Source organism: Rhamphochromis longiceps, linkage group LG23, assembly GCF_057381845.1.
Source record: "Rhamphochromis longiceps isolate RC_006_pf linkage group LG23, R_longiceps_female_GT1.1, whole genome shotgun sequence".
In the NCBI taxonomy this organism is placed as follows: domain Eukaryota; kingdom Metazoa; phylum Chordata; class Actinopteri; order Cichliformes; family Cichlidae; genus Rhamphochromis; species Rhamphochromis longiceps.
The window spans coordinates 13635735-13653004 of record NC_140578.1 but is presented as its reverse complement, the minus strand read 5'-3'; the positions used below and the strand labels follow the sequence as shown (position 1 = coordinate 13653004).

Sequence of the window (17270 nt, the reverse complement as noted above, 5' to 3'; positions counted from 1 at the left end):
CTCTGGGGGCTGGAGCCTGTCCCTCCAGTCACAGAGCAAGAGAAAGGGTACACCACAGACAGGTCGCCAGTCTGTCAAAGCGCTAACAATTAAAGTGAAATTCAGAATTGCTTTTAAAACCTTTCATGGCCAGGCTCCTGCTTATATAACAAATCTGCTGAGACCACCTTCCAGCAGTCGGTCTCTTGAATCGTGTTATCAGGGCCTTTTGACTGATACAGGCTCTAATTTTAAATCCAGAGGCATCTACGCTTTGAGGCTGCAGAACCTAAATTTTGGAACAGCCTCGTCAGCCACGTGACCAAGCAAACAGGGCTATAAAAAAAGTGGCAACTGTTGTGTTTTAATCCAAACCACCTTTGTCAAACCGAACCGTAAATATAGATTTTGTACATAGGTTGTGACAAAGTGACCTTTTTTGACACTTTGATATATCTTAAAAATATTCAGTGTTTTGTTTTTTTGTTTTTTCATAAAGTTATTATTCTAAACTGTATGAATAATTGTCGCATCACACCTTCAGGAGCTGCTCGGCCAGTGAAACCCGTGCCATGAAGCTCCTGGCACACAGTTTCAATGCTGATGTTCATGCCAGAGGAGGTTTGGAGCTGTGCAGTTACAGAGTCAGCAGAGCACTGGTTTTAAACTGGCTAATAGTTGAATTGCCGACACATAAAACTCAGGGTTTGATAGAACAAACAAGCTGAAGATGTCACCGCTTGGTTTTATTTTTCATTCTTACAGCAAAACAATGAACTACTCCCGTGTCTTCTCTTATTTAGCACTTCAAATTCAACGTCTTCCTCTTCCCTGCTCCAGGACTGAAACATGGGTTAAATCTTAAATTTAATGTTAATGACTAAAAATTATGAGTGCACTGATTCTAATATTATTAATAAAATTCAGGAAGCTCTAATTTCTATTTATTGCAGCCTGCTGAGTGAGAATGAAGACTTCATCATAGATGCACTCTGTCATCCTATTAGAAACTTAAGAGCAGTTGGATTTTTTGTGTTCTTAAATGTCTGTGACTGCAGCGCTGTGATTGCTCGCTGTGATTCGAGGTCTGCGGGTTTTAGCTGCGTCCCTGCCAGACAGAGGACCTTGAAAGTAGAAATGTTCAGATTCTCTACAAACATAAAGGCAGCAACCAGTAATTTTCTGTCTCTTCTGTTCAGTGTTTATTTCTTTGTAATTCACTAGCACACAAACTACTTAAAAATATAATGTCACCAAACTCTCTCCGATCCGTTAAATTCATTTTCATCCCTAGATGCCAGCAGGATGGGCTGTAAAGGCTTCGTCTGTCTTCCAACGACACGCGCTGGTTAAAGATTTAAAAGGGATATTAATAATTTCTCGTGATCTAATCCTTCTCATGTATAGTTGTCCATGTGGGATTCTATATTTAAAACTAGGGCCAAGAAGAGTCTACAGCACCTCTGCCACTTCCCCAGAAAAACATCTTTATTCTTTTAATGCAATTTAATTTAATTCAATTTCAAGTTAATTCAAGAATATATAATAGCATTTGTTTTCTCATATAAAAGTCTGTGTTGATAGTTTTAAAAAATGACACTTTTAACCCCCTAGTATACCACATTCATCTTTAGCTTGGTATTTTTAGTCTTGGATTCGACCGGTCTTCTTATATCAGCTCTTCAGGACGTCCTTCTGTTCTCACATGGAGGCTATTTATCTCTTTAAGGGAGTCGTCTCTAAAAAAGGAAATTTTTGCTGTTTTGCTCCTCACCTAGCTTCCACAAACTGAATCTGGTGTCGTCCTCGGTATGCTGGTGCATATAAAAGATATTCTTCCAGAAAGAAAATGGGCGGGGTATTTTAGATTTCACTTCTAATCATGTTTAATGTTTATAATTTGAATTTGTTGAGGCTGGTGAGTTTAATCCTGGCAGTGCTTGATGTGAGTGGGTCTAAAGCAGCAGTATAAATGACATCCTGTCCTTTGTGCCAGATTCTCTGAGTTAGTCCACTGTGGTAGCTGGCATTACCAAGGAAACGAGTGCGTGAGCAAGCTGCTGATGCCCAGTTCTGTCAAAGTGGGCAGTGGGCACCCCGCAGAGCTGCTCAGCACAGAAAAAAACACAATATATACATCCGGCTCCTTATTTAGAGATCAGCACAATTATTGTTGTGTGCATCCTCATCCTCTGATCCAGACCTGTCACCCGTCCACAGTATCGGCTCCAACTGGCCACTCCTGTTTGCAGGCCGAGGTCAGACACCTCAAAGCTGCAGCTGCAGACTTAGTAGTAGCTGGTTGTGCCAGCTACTACTGAACCTTTTACACCCTCTTCCCTCCACGTATAAATCAAGAAACTAAACATCTGGATGTGCTGCATGACAAGGGATGTACATCTTTTTTTTTTTAAATCCACTGTAATTGAATGCTTTTTTAAGCTCATCCATATCCATCAACAATTTATTCTTAATATTAAAGATACATGGTGCCCAACAGAATTGGGTTGAGTTCTCCAACTTGACTGCAAATCATTAAGCTTTTGAGACCTGACGTATTGTTGGACGTTCAAGCAACCAAGCTATCGTTTTGTTACTGTTACCTTTGTGATATCAAAAGAATAAAAACTGCTCCTGAAAGAAGGCAAGCTGTGCTTTTCAGCAAGCCATGATTCACTACAGAAGTCACAGTTTATTCTTCAGTGAGAGCAGCTTCAGTTTTGTGGTAAAAATGAAGTGTGGGCATGTAAAAACTATTAGAAAATTGTAAAACACAGTGTGAGCAGAAGACAAACATGTATTAAATATGAGGTTAAATCATATTTAGACGAGAGCAGAAACTGCTAACTTATCACAGCACTGGAAAGCTATAGATCCAATCCATAGATTGTCCTGCTACTATGATTTACTTCTACATAGAGCACAGACTTAATCAAACTATGAGATATCCTGTGGTACTGATGCTCAAATCTTTCTGAAGGAAAAAAGACATTTTGACAATTGGGGTGAGATTTAAAATTCATTTGGTTGCAGTTTCCAAAAGAGATCAAGTCCGTTTTTCAGCCCTGAACATTTCATGTAGATGTCTGCTATACTTATGAAGCTATGAGCGCTCAAAAATAATGGAAAAAATGCTGTGTGTTAAAAAGCACGACCAAGCTTCTGCCCTTTCAGGATCTGTAACTTCTGACAGATAGAAAGATAAAATTCTGCCTGACTTCAATAAATATCCTAAAGTTATTCTACATAAAAATTAGCAGATTTGATGGCGTCAGTTAGATAGTTTTTCCCAGATGAATGCCTTACTAAAATTAATGTTTTTCACAAACGTAATTGCATATCTTTAAACGAAGCCCTGCTCATAATTTTCAATGTGAAAGTACATTTTTCAGCCCATTGAATCCACTAAAAGAACCAACCTCAGGTCTGCAGTTTAATATTGACTTCTTGGATGCAGTTTGTCTGAGCCAAAGCACCTGATGATATCATGGCAGGCAGCAAAGCAGAAAGCTGTGGGCTTGGCTGCGGAGAGTAAACATCCTTTGAAGAGGGAACACACTGCCATCTGCCTTATGACACAATAAGGAAATGATTAGATTGCTGTTACTGTGTAAATGTACGATGAGAGCTGTGATTAAAACAACCGACCAGAGAGTAAAATAACGCAGCTGTTCTTATTATTTAAGTGAACATTTGCAGGGTGATGCTGACACACCGTGACCTTCTGCAAGTGTCTGTATTTGATGATGAATCACTAGACATTAGAAACTTGTAAGTAGTTAGAATTGAATCAGCAGTGCGATAAAACTGAACATTCACCATGTTGTGTGGATATTGATCATCCCCTACATGAGGGTGATGTGATCATGCCTGCATGAAGAGTCTGTCCCCTTCTTCACCTTTTGCATCTTTAATGTGGCTGATTCACTTCCTCGCTGTTTGCTTTTCTGAATATTTGGAGTGATGTTGATTCGTGGCTATCTTCTTTCCCTAAACCAGGCCACAATTGGAATCGACTTCCTGTCGAAAACCATGTACTTGGAAGATCGAACGGTAAGTTACAGCTGTATCATGTCACGAGAGAGATGTTAAATGTTAGTCTCCCTCAGACAGAAACTGTGTGAACTGTGATTGTGTTCAGCTGTGGAACAACGACCTGTCTGACTGCATGTAGTCCTGCTAGTTTAAATGTGTCTGCTGATCTCAGAGAATCTATCATACAGCTGTACGATCTTGGAAATGAAAGGTCTGCTTGTATAAATAATGAATGTTTGCGTGTGTGGGGGGAGCTTACTGTTTTCAGGCTCTCTGACTATCTGAATGATCTCAGCCTCCTCAGCTTTCACTCTCTGAACCCCAGGTGAGGTTGCAACTCTGGGACACAGCAGGACAAGAGCGCTTCAGGAGCCTCATCCCCAGCTATATACGGGACTCCACCGTGGCCGTGGTGGTCTACGACATCACAAGTCAGTGCAATTGCTGCTTCTTTTTTATTGATATGTCACAGTTTTAATGTTAAGCATGCAAAAGGCTGTGCAAAGGGTACCGGGATACTGTATTTTGAATGTATTTATTAAAAGGGATGGTAAAGAGAGTGATGGAGATAAGTGTAAACCTCGAAGATGTAAACAGACAGGCGTGATCTTAGTCAAACTGCACATTTACAAACGTAATCCCTCGATAGGTCACATGCTACCTCTGCTTCAGCTGATTGAATGTAAACAGCACCAACAGTAACCGTTCTGAAGCCCAGTACTGCTGCATTGTGGTCCAGGAAGTGTGTGTGTGAGCCATGTTTCCATGAAGCGCATCACACTGCACCCATGTGTCTTAATCAGCACTCTGAGCTCATCAGTCTTGTTGCCTGAGGATCTCTCCTTCCCCATATGACGCTGGAACCGTTTATGTTTCCTCTTCTTAGCTCCAGCTCTGCAGCCCCGTCATCTCCTTAGTGTCTCCTCCAGGTCAACAGGTCTTGTTCCGTTTAGCGTCGCTGGTGTACTCGGCGGCATCATTTATTCCCATGTAGCTGTCTTTTGGCAAACTGGAAAAAACACAGTGAGAAAGGAAAACAGGTGCATAGAGCAACAAAGATATATTAGTTATTAAAATTTGAGATGGTGAACTCTTGATAAACTGTTCCAATATTTGCTTTTTTCCCTTTACTGACAGCAGAGTCAGACAAAACACCCACTGTGGCTTTTCAGAGGGTTAAATGTGTTTTATTATCTGCAGGCAGAAGAGCTGCAGAGTATTGAGAAGGGCCCTATATTAACTGTGCACCCTTCATACTCACAGCTCTAATCATATGATGCATTAATTCTGTACAGGTAGCTCTTTTCACAACATGGCACACAATAGCCTGTCTATGTTTATTAATTATTAACACTAATAATGCCGCAGTTACTCTGCTAAAAGGCATGCTGGGTAATGCACTGCAAAAACTCAAAATCTTACCAAGTATATTTGTCTTATTTCTAGTCAAAATTATCTCATTACACTTAAAATAAGACACAATCAGCTACAGGGCAACATTTCAGTAAGCTAAAGGAACTTGTTTCAAGACAGTGAATCTTGAAACTAGAGAAAAACTAGAGATTTTTCACTTGTTCCACTGGCAGATTTTTTCACTTATTTTAAGCTAAAATATCTTGTATTAAGTGAAAAAATCTGCCAGTGGAACAAGTGAAAAATCTCTAGTTTTTCTCTAGTTTCAAGATTCACTGTCTTGAAACAAGTTCCTTTAGCTTACTGAAATGTTGCCCTGTAGCTGATTGTGTCTTATTTTAAGTGTAATGAGATAATTTTGACTAGAAATAAGACAAATATACTTGGTAAGATTTTGAGTTTTTGCAGTGTGGTTAGTGGGCAGATAATATGTTGAGGCTTATGTCCTTTAATTGTTCTTACAGGGAGCTTAAATTTGCTCATAAAGTGCTCATAAAACTTAGAACTAATGCATGCTGATTGGGCCTTTAAGGATTTATGACAGGGTAGGCTCCCTTAATAGTTCCTGTTTCCAAACGATAACTCCAACAGACGTTAGGAGCGTAGTCAAAGTCCATCAGAAATGTCCAGGTGTGTAGAAGAAGAAGCTCTTTGTGGTGGTTGATGCTATCTAGAGGCTGATACTATAAAATCTCTGCTGCTTCTCACTTTCTAAAGTGGCTCATGAGGCTGTGATGTCATTAAGGTATTTTACTCCAATTAAAAGAAATAAAAGTGAACCGTATCTAGTGTCTTAACTACTTTGATCAAAAAGCTTCAGAAAGCCCCTTCTGGAGTAGCTTGCCGGCACTCCCTTTGAAACAGGAAGTCAACGGAAGTTCTCCATTATATTAGAGATTGGTTTAGAGATTGCAACAAGGAACAGGTGAGGTAAAGATAACGTTACTCAAGGCTAACAGGTGTTTTTCCTGAAGACGGAATTGTTTGTAAGTCCAAGCAGAGTTTATTTGAAGCTGCACTTTATTAACACTAACCAGCCAGATGTTTAACTTCAATTGAAAACGGCAGCATTAAAAAGTGACCTCATATCGACCCGAGAAGCAAAACAGGTGGTTAAGACCTGACTCTGTGAAATCTTATTGAAGAGTAAAGTTCATTGTTTGTGTTGTCCAATTTTAATTATTCTGTGTACTGCTCACAGAAGAATGAGCTGCTCTAAACTTACATAAAGGCCATCGGATGCTTTGGCTGGAGGACCCTGAGCTACACCTGCTGAAGTCATTCCTACTTCACATTTTGTATCTTATTTTGTAAAACAGTTGGATTTCCACAATCAGATTCTACAAATATCACGTTTCATCTCGATATTTCTCATCAAAAGTGATTGAAACAAATAGGAGCAAAATTTTTGTCACTTAGATTTCATTTCACGTTCCGATTTATCTTTCCACCCTTAACAACAACCATTTTTCTGCTTCTCCACAACATATTTCTTTCTGGTTTTGCTTCTCCTTGTACTGTGTAGCTTTATCTGGATCATGTTTTCTGTCCAAAAGAGAAAACAATTGAGACACTCAGCATGTAGGAAATTAATTTTAACCCCGCTTTATTAAAAAACACTATCCACTCCTCCTTAACCCATGTTCTCTTTAACCTTGAAAAAAACATGGAGTCTTGTCTCATCAAATTCCCAGTCCAAGAATACAACATGACCCTTTATCTACATGCAGGCCAGCATGCATACTCATTCAACCCGACAAGGTCAAAGGAATTTATTAGCAACCTTAACATGTTCCAGAGCCAGAAGTAGCTGTGTTGTATGTTGATTTATTGTATATTTCCATATACAGTACTAACCATATTCATGTGCACTTCAATACGCCCTCTACCAGCTAATATTTTTTGACCGGGAGTCATTTTTAAAACTGTAAATCTTCTTTATTAATGCAAGATTATCAGTGAGGTTCTAACTGTTACTACTGTTTTTCACAGTGAAATTACAAAATTACATATTTTCCAACACTGATGGGAAAAAAAACTACAAAAGTCCAACCAAAAAGGAGAAAAATAAATAAATTCAAGACTGAAATGATAAATTTATATGAAAACAGTGGCAAATTTAATAGAAATGATTGACTAATGATAATTATTAAGTAATCAATAATTACATGGAGAAACTAGTATAACTTTGCTGAAAAAATGTCACACTGGGAGAAAAAATAAAACAAATCTATGAGAAATATTTTAGAAAAAAACAGTGAATTTCCAAGAAAAACATGAAAAATTTGTGCGAAAATCATCATTTATTAGGTTTTCGTTATCAAACCTGAAAACCAAAAGTGAATTACGTTTTCGTGTTTTTGTCACCCATTCAATAGAAATACATCGTCTACAGCAAAATTAGAAAATAATCTGATATCATATTTTGTCTTGTGGATTAAAAAGAAAAATCTTTACACAGTCTGATAGTGACTCGAATTTTGCCTAGAACATTTTTTGCATTATTTTATGATAAACAACATCATAAAATGTCATACATTTTCGTAAATGGGACACACAGCCTTATAATTTATTACAATCCTTTTTATTATACAAATAGATTTTCCTGTGGGGCACCTGTGTTGGCACTACCACGCATGTTTAAAAATCAAATCAAATGTCAGTCATTTGAGTCTGATGTTAGTTTTTTAACAGTTTTTTTTTTTATATTTTAATTTTTTCAACAGATGTCAATTCTTTCCAGCAGACATCAAAATGGATCGATGATGTGAGAACGGAGCGAGGCAGTGATGTCATAATCATGCTTGTTGGCAATAAAACAGACTTGGCAGACAAGAGGTATGTCGCTCTGATCTAATGAACAGATCTTTGTTGGAGAGACAAAACTGAAATCAAGCAAGTTTGATGCAAAAGTTAAAATTTAGATCTTGTCAGTTACATTGGTGTTCATGAATGTTGAATTATAAAGGATGATCCGGTGTATCCTCTGATAAAAGAGAATAAGCATTTTTATCAGAGGATTTACCATCATTTGGCCAGATTTGGCTAGAACCGACAACATTGTAAAGAAAAAGTAAATAATGTGCTACCGCAAATTCCCAAGAAAGCAGCCTGCTTTGATGATGGATTAGCTCTGTTTTTCTGTGGAGGGTTTCCTGGAACGCCCACATCTGGAAACCTTCCAACAGGAGAGGAGGTGACCCTGTTTGTTTACCGAGATCAGCCACAGTCTTTTGGAGTTTAAGAGTCAGAAATGTGAAAATGAATCAGTCTGCGATGTGTTCTACAGTAGCACGGATCACAGATTCTGACCTGAGATTGATGCGGTGAATATGACAGTCAGGGTTGATCTTTCCACACAGGAGTGTGGCTGCTCCTCTGCATAGGCCCATTGCAGCTGCTGCTCCATCAGTTTCAAAGTCAATAAACCATGCGGGTTGTGACGCCTTCATGCCATGGCTTTGTAACTGCAGCTGTTGTAGGATGAAAGGCGGGGCATACCTGAGGAGGTCATCAGTATGTTGCAGCCAGCTGATGTTAGATGTTGGACTGAAAAATCTTATATAAATATTTACGCCACCCCAATGAGAAATAAACTGGCTATGCTTATTACTATTATTATTATTATTATAGTGATTATGGGGGGGGGGGGGGGGGGGGCTCCTGTATTTGGAGGACTTCCTGTCAGACAGCCTGCTTCAAAGAGGGAAAATTATTGCTTGCTTTAGTGTTTTCGTCTGTAGGGACACTTGAGCATCATGAGCTGTGTGCATGAGGGAATTCATTTTTATTCATATTCTATATGAAGCTGCCGACTGTGTCTGTGGAGGAAAGAGTAGGTGAGAAACTGCTGATGAGACGCAGTGTTTAATAAACCTGAGATTGATTTCAAGTGGGCCGGCTGAAAAAAAAAACAGGGTAGACGTGAGAGGACATGGAGCAGAAATATACGTTAGTGGACAGGAGAAAATAAAGAGAGAATTGAACCATAAAATTACTTTTGTCCTGGTGCAAAAATGTGTTGATGTGTATAAAATGCAGGCTGGAGATCAATTTCAGATGGTAAAAACTATGTGATGTGAAAATTGAATGAAAATGACCAGCAAGTCTTTTAGAAAGTTACTGCCTTTTTCTCCGCCTTTTTTTCTGAAACCATTTAGAAGTGCAAAACATTTAACTTACCCACTACATGTTATTTATTTATGCAGAGTATGTGTTGAAATACAGACGGAGACAAAGCCTAGTGCAGCCAAGCTGTTATATCAGTTAAAATAACCAAATTGATGATATTATTATACAGTTTTTTTAATTTTGTTTTTGTTTACATAAAAACATTTGTTGTCAGGAAGTCCAAGAAGTACATCCAGCAAACTGTGACATTACAATGTGGGCATACCTTATACCTTAGTAAAATTTTTACCCATGAGTTATCTGCCAAGCTGAAGTTTTGGTGGTTTGCTAGTCTGGAGATTTCAGGTGTGTGTTACCACTATGCTCTAAGAAACTGGAAAAAATGAAAGAGCTAGAACTCAGACTATAAGGGCCTCGGTTAGCATGTTCACCTCATACAAATAAATATTAATTAATTATTCTAGAGTCAAATGTGAGGCAGACTGGGTAATTAACAGGACAATGATCCCAAGCACAGCAACAAATCTCCAAGAGAATGTCATGGTGTGTCCTTGGTATGTCCTTGGTGTGACCCAGTATTTTGTATTTAATCTATATTTCTTGATTATTTGTTATTCATGGTTATAGTTCTCTTGAGGTTATATTTTGTTGTTCTAGCTTCTAATTTCAGTCAGTGTATCTTCCCAGTGTCCGTGTCATGTCTTCTCTGTGCTTTTTTTCCCTGTTCCACAGTTCATGCTTCTGTCTCAGTGTCAAGTCCGCGTCTCTGTGTTATACGTCCTGTTTTACTTTGACAGTCTTTGTCTTGTTAGGTCTGATTACTCCCAGTTGTGCTCTCCTCCTGTGTCTCATGCTGTCTGTTATTCCCTCTGTGTTCCTAACCAAATTCTAGTTCGTAATTCCTGGTTTGTTTTCGTAGTTTAAGTTTCCTAGTATTAGTTCCCTGAGTCTACATGACTCAGGGAACTACATGCTGTAGTAGGTTTTTCTACACACTGCTTCTGTATTTTGGTTTAGTTTTTGTTAAATAAATAATGTAGAATAGAATAGAATAGAATAGCCCTTTATTGTCATTGTACATGTGCAAAGAAATTGTAATTGCTCCACACCAGCTGTGCCGGAATACAATATAAAAAGTAGACAGTAGGAATAAATAGCAAATATATATATGTACACACATGTATACAAAATAAGAGAAAGGCACGTGTGTCATTTGTTGTTGCATTACTTTTACATTAATTCTAAGACCTGATAGGGACCGGCTAATTCTTTATTGTGTCCTGACGTGTAAAACCTTTGAACTGACAGAGGATGAACTTTCTTTTTTTCCCATGATTGTATGAACCACAGCCAGTTTGACTGAATGATAAATGACCTCACAGTGCTTCCCATTGTTCCCGCCACACCACTGGAAGGGTCAGTTCCTGTGGGGAAACAAAAGGCTATGAAAAGTAACAGAACTTTGGTTATAAATGGTTATAAATGACCGCTTGCTAACTGGAAGGTTGACATTGAGCGTGGTAACGAATGAAACGTAAGAGTAGGTTTCTGTCTGTAAACATGGGTGCGAGAACTAAAACCGATCCCCTGATTTACTGATTAAATGTAAATATACTCAGGAAGTCTTTATCTTTCTTTCTCCATTTGCGAAATACAAAATTTTACTGAATGTTGGGTTTTCCTCCACAATCAAGTAATTTAAATGTTATGGCCAGCTTTATTTTAGCATGCAGTAGCAGCAACTTTGACGGCCTTAGAGAGAAATTCCCTTTGGCATGTTTGTGTCTGAACTCTCAGCCTGTCAGTAACTGTGAAGGGGAAGCAGGAAAAAATGCTGCTGATTGCAACTTTCAGAATGTGTCTCGCTGGACCTGTCAATAGAGGTTCATGGCCACAAAAACAACAGGCGAAGTAAAAAAGCTCTGGTTTGAGGTTACACTGAGACTGCGTGGGAGCTGCAGGTCTGCAGTGGTGTATACACACACATAAATTATCCCACGCAGTGTAAGAAGTGTATTTATCATCTTCAGCTGGTGGAATTTCAGGTGATGTCTTTATATGTTTAATAAGCTTCAAGCTATTTTAGAAATGTGTGCCTCCAGCTAAAGTGCTTAAACTCACTGAACCTTTTTGTCTTTAATTTGATGATAATTTAGCTTCGGTGCAGTTTAGTTTTTCCTTTAATGCAGTGTGGACGTTAAAGCCTTCCAGTAAATGTTCCGTGGTATAGAAGTAAAGGCTGTTCAGTGCATTAACATCACCTCACCATCCTCTTCCAGCGTGCTTAGGTAAATCAGTAGTTCCAAGCCTGACAGCAGTTTGTTGAAATCAGTGCAGGAAATCTGAAACCCTGCAGGTTTTTAGTGCTCCAGTTTCAACCAGCAAAATCTTAATGAAACAATACTACATAGTGTCCTATCTCTTGCTTATGTGCTTGGACTTGCAACAGATGATACTCCATAATTGTTACCATTATACAATATATTACAATGCAAACAGCTTTTTGTACAGGAAATTCACTGACAGCTGTACAGACTGTTCTCAGCCTCTTCAGGCAATTTGTGACTAACACTGAACATTTTCCTATGTAATATGTGCACATCATTTTTGTTAGATGACATTTTTTTTTCCTTTCAGTTAACTAAAATCATTTTTCCACAAACAGCTTTAGTTTCTAGTTGACTACAGTGTCCATGTAGGCATAAGAAAAGCATCAATATTAGTTTGGTGGAGCCATATTTTGGACTTCATGTGAATGCAAGCCTTGAACCTGCATTCTTTTTAGGCCAGCAGGGGGCGACTCCTCTGGTTGCAAAACCCCTTTTTTATTTTTATTTTTTTTTATTTTTTTTTACCTTTACAACGATTTTAAAATAAGTCATTGTTAAATTTTTTAAGATTTCTTGAGGAGAAACAGAGATTCATGTGTGGTGATGTGCTGTGGTGTGATGAAATGATTATCAGGAGGAGCACCTCTCTGAGCCAGGCTCTCTTTGTGTTTGTTGCTTTGTTTATTCATGTGTGGTGGAGCTTTTCACAGTGCTTAGTGCTTAGGGGAGATAAAGTATGCAGAGTTTAGGTACCGTACATCCCCAGGAGCTCTGTATCAGAGAAATCTAGTGTGCATCATACACCAGGCAGCCTCAGCTATGCGAGGCCTGGTGTGAAGACAGGAAGCAGCTCACCACATTGTTTTAGTCCCTTTTTTTTCTTCTATGTTTTTGATCCTACATCTTACCCCCAACCATGTCTTGACATGCAGACAAGAGGAGCTAGGGATCAAATCTCCAATCTTGCGACCTGATCTACCTTCTAAGCCACAGCCACGCCCTGCTGACCCTTGATGTCAGAACTGAGCTGAAAAGTTCAGCCTCATTCAACCAGTTGTCACCAAAACTGCTTATCCAATACGGGCACTGGTTCCCTGCGTGCTCTTCCAAATCCTGCACAAATGTGATTGGTCAATTTGACTCAAACTACAAGCAGAAAGCCATAAAAAAATCCACAAAACCATCACTTGTTGGTATCCACCCTGAGGCTGTTTGGTGCATGTTTTTCTCCCAGTTTCACTGTTAAACCTAAAATCCAAAAGTCTATACATATAAAAAAAAGAATCACCTGGTCTGGTAAAGTGTATTTTAATGAAAAGGAAATAATGATCAAATCAGTGCTTTTGTGAAGGGATTTGATTACTGTGAGTGACATTATTGTTGGGATAATCTGTGCCGCAAGAGAGAGCTGATGTCAGTCATTTCGATTACAACTGTAGTGCTTTTCAAGTGTGCGTGAGTGTTGCTAGGATGCCACATATCCCACATCCATCACGCACTTTTCTTTCCAACTGCTTGTCTGATGATGACTAAGGCACCATGTTGTTTAAGTTGGAAGTCAGACAAATGCATCCAGAAATAGTCCCAGAAGCTCTGGTGCAACTCTGTCAGGTGGTGTTATTATGTAAATACGTCTCTAGTGCACTGTTTTCTGTTCTCGCTGCAGGAACTTCTATTTCTATCCCCGAATCTCTTTCTTCTGCGCAAACGTGACGTTACTGAAAGAGGCAGGAAGCGGTAAAATATGAGGCTGCCGTGTTTGAAGCTTTGAAGAGATCAGTCGGATGTTTTTAACGGAGTAAACACCTAACAATGCTTTCTGTGAGGACAGACTGGTCTAGTTTTCCGGGGCCGATTTAAGCCGCTTGTCTTAACGAACCTGCTGGCTGTTGAGGCTGTGGAGTCAGCAGGATTGAGCTGATCTCTCTGTTTGTGTTAATGGACACCTGACACAGTCTCAGTTTCACAGCGAGAGCCAAACAATCGCTGCCAGATTCATTAAAATGTAATGCAAATTGGCTGTTATTAATTTCTCCCAGGACAAAGTAATTAATCACTTTCAGCACATTAGCCAAGCCTGGTGTATCCTCACAGCCTAAAATAATAAGCTGCTAATCGTGCACTTCACAGTGAGTCTCTCTGCAGCATCCATTTGTCTTTGATGAATGTTAATATGACAAAATTAGCCTTGGCTTTGTGTCCAGATAAACAGTGTATTATTATCTCCAATATGCAGTGTTTTGATTGAAACGACTCTTCATTTACAGGCAAATCACAATCGAGGAAGGCGAACAGAGGGCTAAAGAGCTGAGCGTCATGTTCATAGAGACCAGTGCCAAGACGGGTTACAACGTCAAACAGGTGAGTGGGTTCAGAGAGAGTCTTGTGTTGAGCGTTTGCCATTTCTCCCTGTGAGTGACAGGTGCAGTCACTGAAAAGCTGCCTGGATGGAGGGCAGCTTAAAGGTGCCCCGTGGAGATTTTTGTTTACATTCACTGTGTGCGTCCCTGAGGTCTGATAAACACGCAGAAGAGACTTCCTGTCTCATAAAACGGTTTCACGGCCGATTTCCTTCTTAATACGTGATTTGCATTCAACGTGCCTTGCTGGCAGTCTTCAGGTTTCAGTATGTTGAATCCTGGATCCTTAAATAGCATCTCAGGCCTCATCGTTCCACATCTGTAGCTGCATGTGGGAGCATTTTGGCCACTGGCATGTTGGCTTTTTGGAGACAGCAGTGACCATATTATTTAGGGTGGAGTGCTGAGTTGTATGCTAAAGTTTGCTGGCTTGGTTATTAAGCTTGTTATTAAGATTGTATGGGAGCGTCACACAGACACAGATACCTGCTAATTAGTGCTCAGCAACATCCAAATAAAATCCCAGAATTTCACTCATCAAAGGTGAAGCTCCCACTTCTTGGACAGTCTGTTCAGTACAATTACCCGCACAGCAAGCCAAGTTATTTAATATAATTATTATTTGTTACCAGGCTTATGACCTGCTGTGCCTGTTCCCTTCGCTCATGTGTGAAACCACAGACATTTGTCATGTTTTTCTTTTTATTTATTTCTTCATTAAAATACTGTAAGTGGTGAGCTGGCAGTGTGACTGTTAAATAGTTAATTCTGATCGATTAACACATGAACAACAGCACAAACATGATCCAGAGATCCAGTTAGGGATTCCAGTTAGCTGAGGTGAAGCTAACTGGAAAACCGAACTGGAATATGCCTCTATTCCTGTAATACCGTGGCTGAATCATAGCAAACTTCACTTGATGAGGATGGAGTGTTTCTTCCTCCATATTTATACCCTCCATGTTTATTTTAGCTGCAGTGTGTTCACATCCAAAACAGAGAATGGTGCAATAAAGCTGTTTTTTATCGAAAAATTCATTTGTTAGCACTGTTGGTCAAAAACTCGGCCCTGCTGCTGCTACCAAGGCAAAGCTCTGCATTCATTCTCTAAATGACATTTACTTACTAACGCTAATGTTTAGAAAAGATTTAGGGCTTTCAGATACAAAGAGAAGCATAGCCTGGTTCATCAAAGGTGTTTCTGTTCCTGAACAGATGATCTTTGTTGGAAACAATGACTGTCTGTGAAGTTAATAAGCAGTGAGATGAAGGGAAGCTGCACTGTGTCTGTCAGTGAATGGTGTTCCTGGCGGGCGCCTCGCTCGCCACACAGCAGCGGAGACAGAGGAGGCTATTCTTCACCTTATTTCTGGGCACTAACAGTGAAATGGCACCGCTGAACAGAGCACTGTGAGACCTGCCGAATAAAGGTCACAGTCCTGCCTTTTACAAGCTGCTGGGCTGTGCCAGCCTTACAGCAGAAGGCATTTATTTTTATTACCTATACTGGTCTATAAACATGATTTGTTATCGGGGTGTAACTTGTCACAGATTGCCGACAAGATATTTGGGGTCATTTTAAAATGGTGTTATCATTTGCAAATTTGTGACTTTAGAGTAATTCGATGAAGAATCCTCCAACCTGGCCCATCACTGTCAGCTGACTTTTTTGTGTATAATAATTTTAATATTTTTAATGAAATTTTAATGAAAATTTTTACGTGATATACAATGAATATTTTCTGCCTTACAGGCACGTCCAAATTTGTTACATTTGATGAAATGTTCAGGACTGAAGACATGTTTAGGCTCTGTTATAAACTGCAGCCAAACATCAGTGGCACAATCTAAAGAACAGGCATGGCTCACCCCCAAGCCTCTACTTTATTTATTTATTTATTTTAATAAGGGGTTATCTGATTCGCTCCTTGTCTGGCTTCTCACCCGGATCTAATTTGCCTTGGGAAAATTGCCTCAGACAACATAACTCACATTTTCTGTTTAGATTTCCTTGATGTGGAGTGGCCCAGCTCATATTTTTCAGAGGATTTATTTATCCCTTCCCCAGCTCTTTCAATTAATAATGTAATACTTTAATGTAATAACAATTAATATGCTTTATTTTGTATTTACCTTTATTTTTTTGACCCTAATATGCCACCACCTGAGCTAATCAGCAAATGTATTAGGATTAGATTAGACGCCAAGTGTTGTGTGACCCTGTCTTTATTCTGCTCTTGTTTTTCAGCTGTTTCGGCGTGTAGCTGCTGCCCTTCCAGGGATGGAAAGCATGCAAGAAACCAGCAAAGAAGGGAGTATCCTTTAAGCAGCAGGCACATTATTGTTGGTTTGCATGGTTCTTCTCTTACACACCAGCATCTAATGTCACTGTACCACCCACCCTTTACCGGTCGCTTCACTCGAACTGTATTTTTGTTATTTGGTCGTTGTGTGCTTTGCCCCCACAATCCTAGCAGGTGCAGTTAAAAATAAGGGAAAATACAGACAGTATAAAACACTGTTGAGTCACTTGTAGGTTTTGAACAATCGAAAGTGTCCTTGTTAACATTTTGGCTGACGGCAGACTGCAGACACACACGAGTTCGGTCAGTAAGTAATTCGTCAATGACGTATGACTTTGTGATTTTGCGTCTGCATATGATCACAGTGGATTTTGAATCAAAGAACATGTGTTTGAAGTGCAGACATTCAGCTTTTATTCATGAGATTTAACTAAAAATTTGCGTTAAATTATATCCATTTTTATACAATCCCCTGTTTTCAGATTAATCTAATGTTCATTCAAATACAGATATTTGTTCTACTGGTTCTTTCTCTATGATATGAAATCTCTTTTTTCCCAGTATTAGTAAATCTTTTATTTAAATTAGGTATTTTAGTTTTAGGGTTTTGTTTTTTTGTTTTGTTTTTTACTATCAGTCAAATTTGTAACAAACAGCTACCTTTTTGATTCTAGTTAACACATTTCTAATTGAAGTAGCACTAAAATGAAATTGTTCTG

At 39.1% G+C, this 17270-nt stretch overlaps 1 protein-coding gene across 2 annotated transcripts in view; it reads left to right on the top strand.

Moving 5' to 3' along the window:
- Positions 1 to 17270, top strand: part of rab6ba (RAB6B, member RAS oncogene family a) — a 67742-nt gene that overhangs the window by 37572 nt on the left and 12900 nt on the right. Inside the window, exons 3-7 of one of the 2 annotated variants that reach the window (XM_085397749.1) lie at positions 3979 to 4032; positions 4310 to 4445; positions 8154 to 8265; positions 14156 to 14249; positions 16497 to 16563. In XM_085397749.1, coding sequence (XP_085253875.1) covers positions 3979 to 4032; positions 4310 to 4445; positions 8154 to 8265; positions 14156 to 14249; positions 16497 to 16563 — 463 coding nt within the window. The remainder of the gene's footprint in view (positions 1 to 3978; positions 4033 to 4309; positions 4446 to 8153; positions 8266 to 14155; positions 14250 to 16496; positions 16564 to 17270) is intronic. The other variant, XM_085397748.1, reaches the window with a different exon arrangement.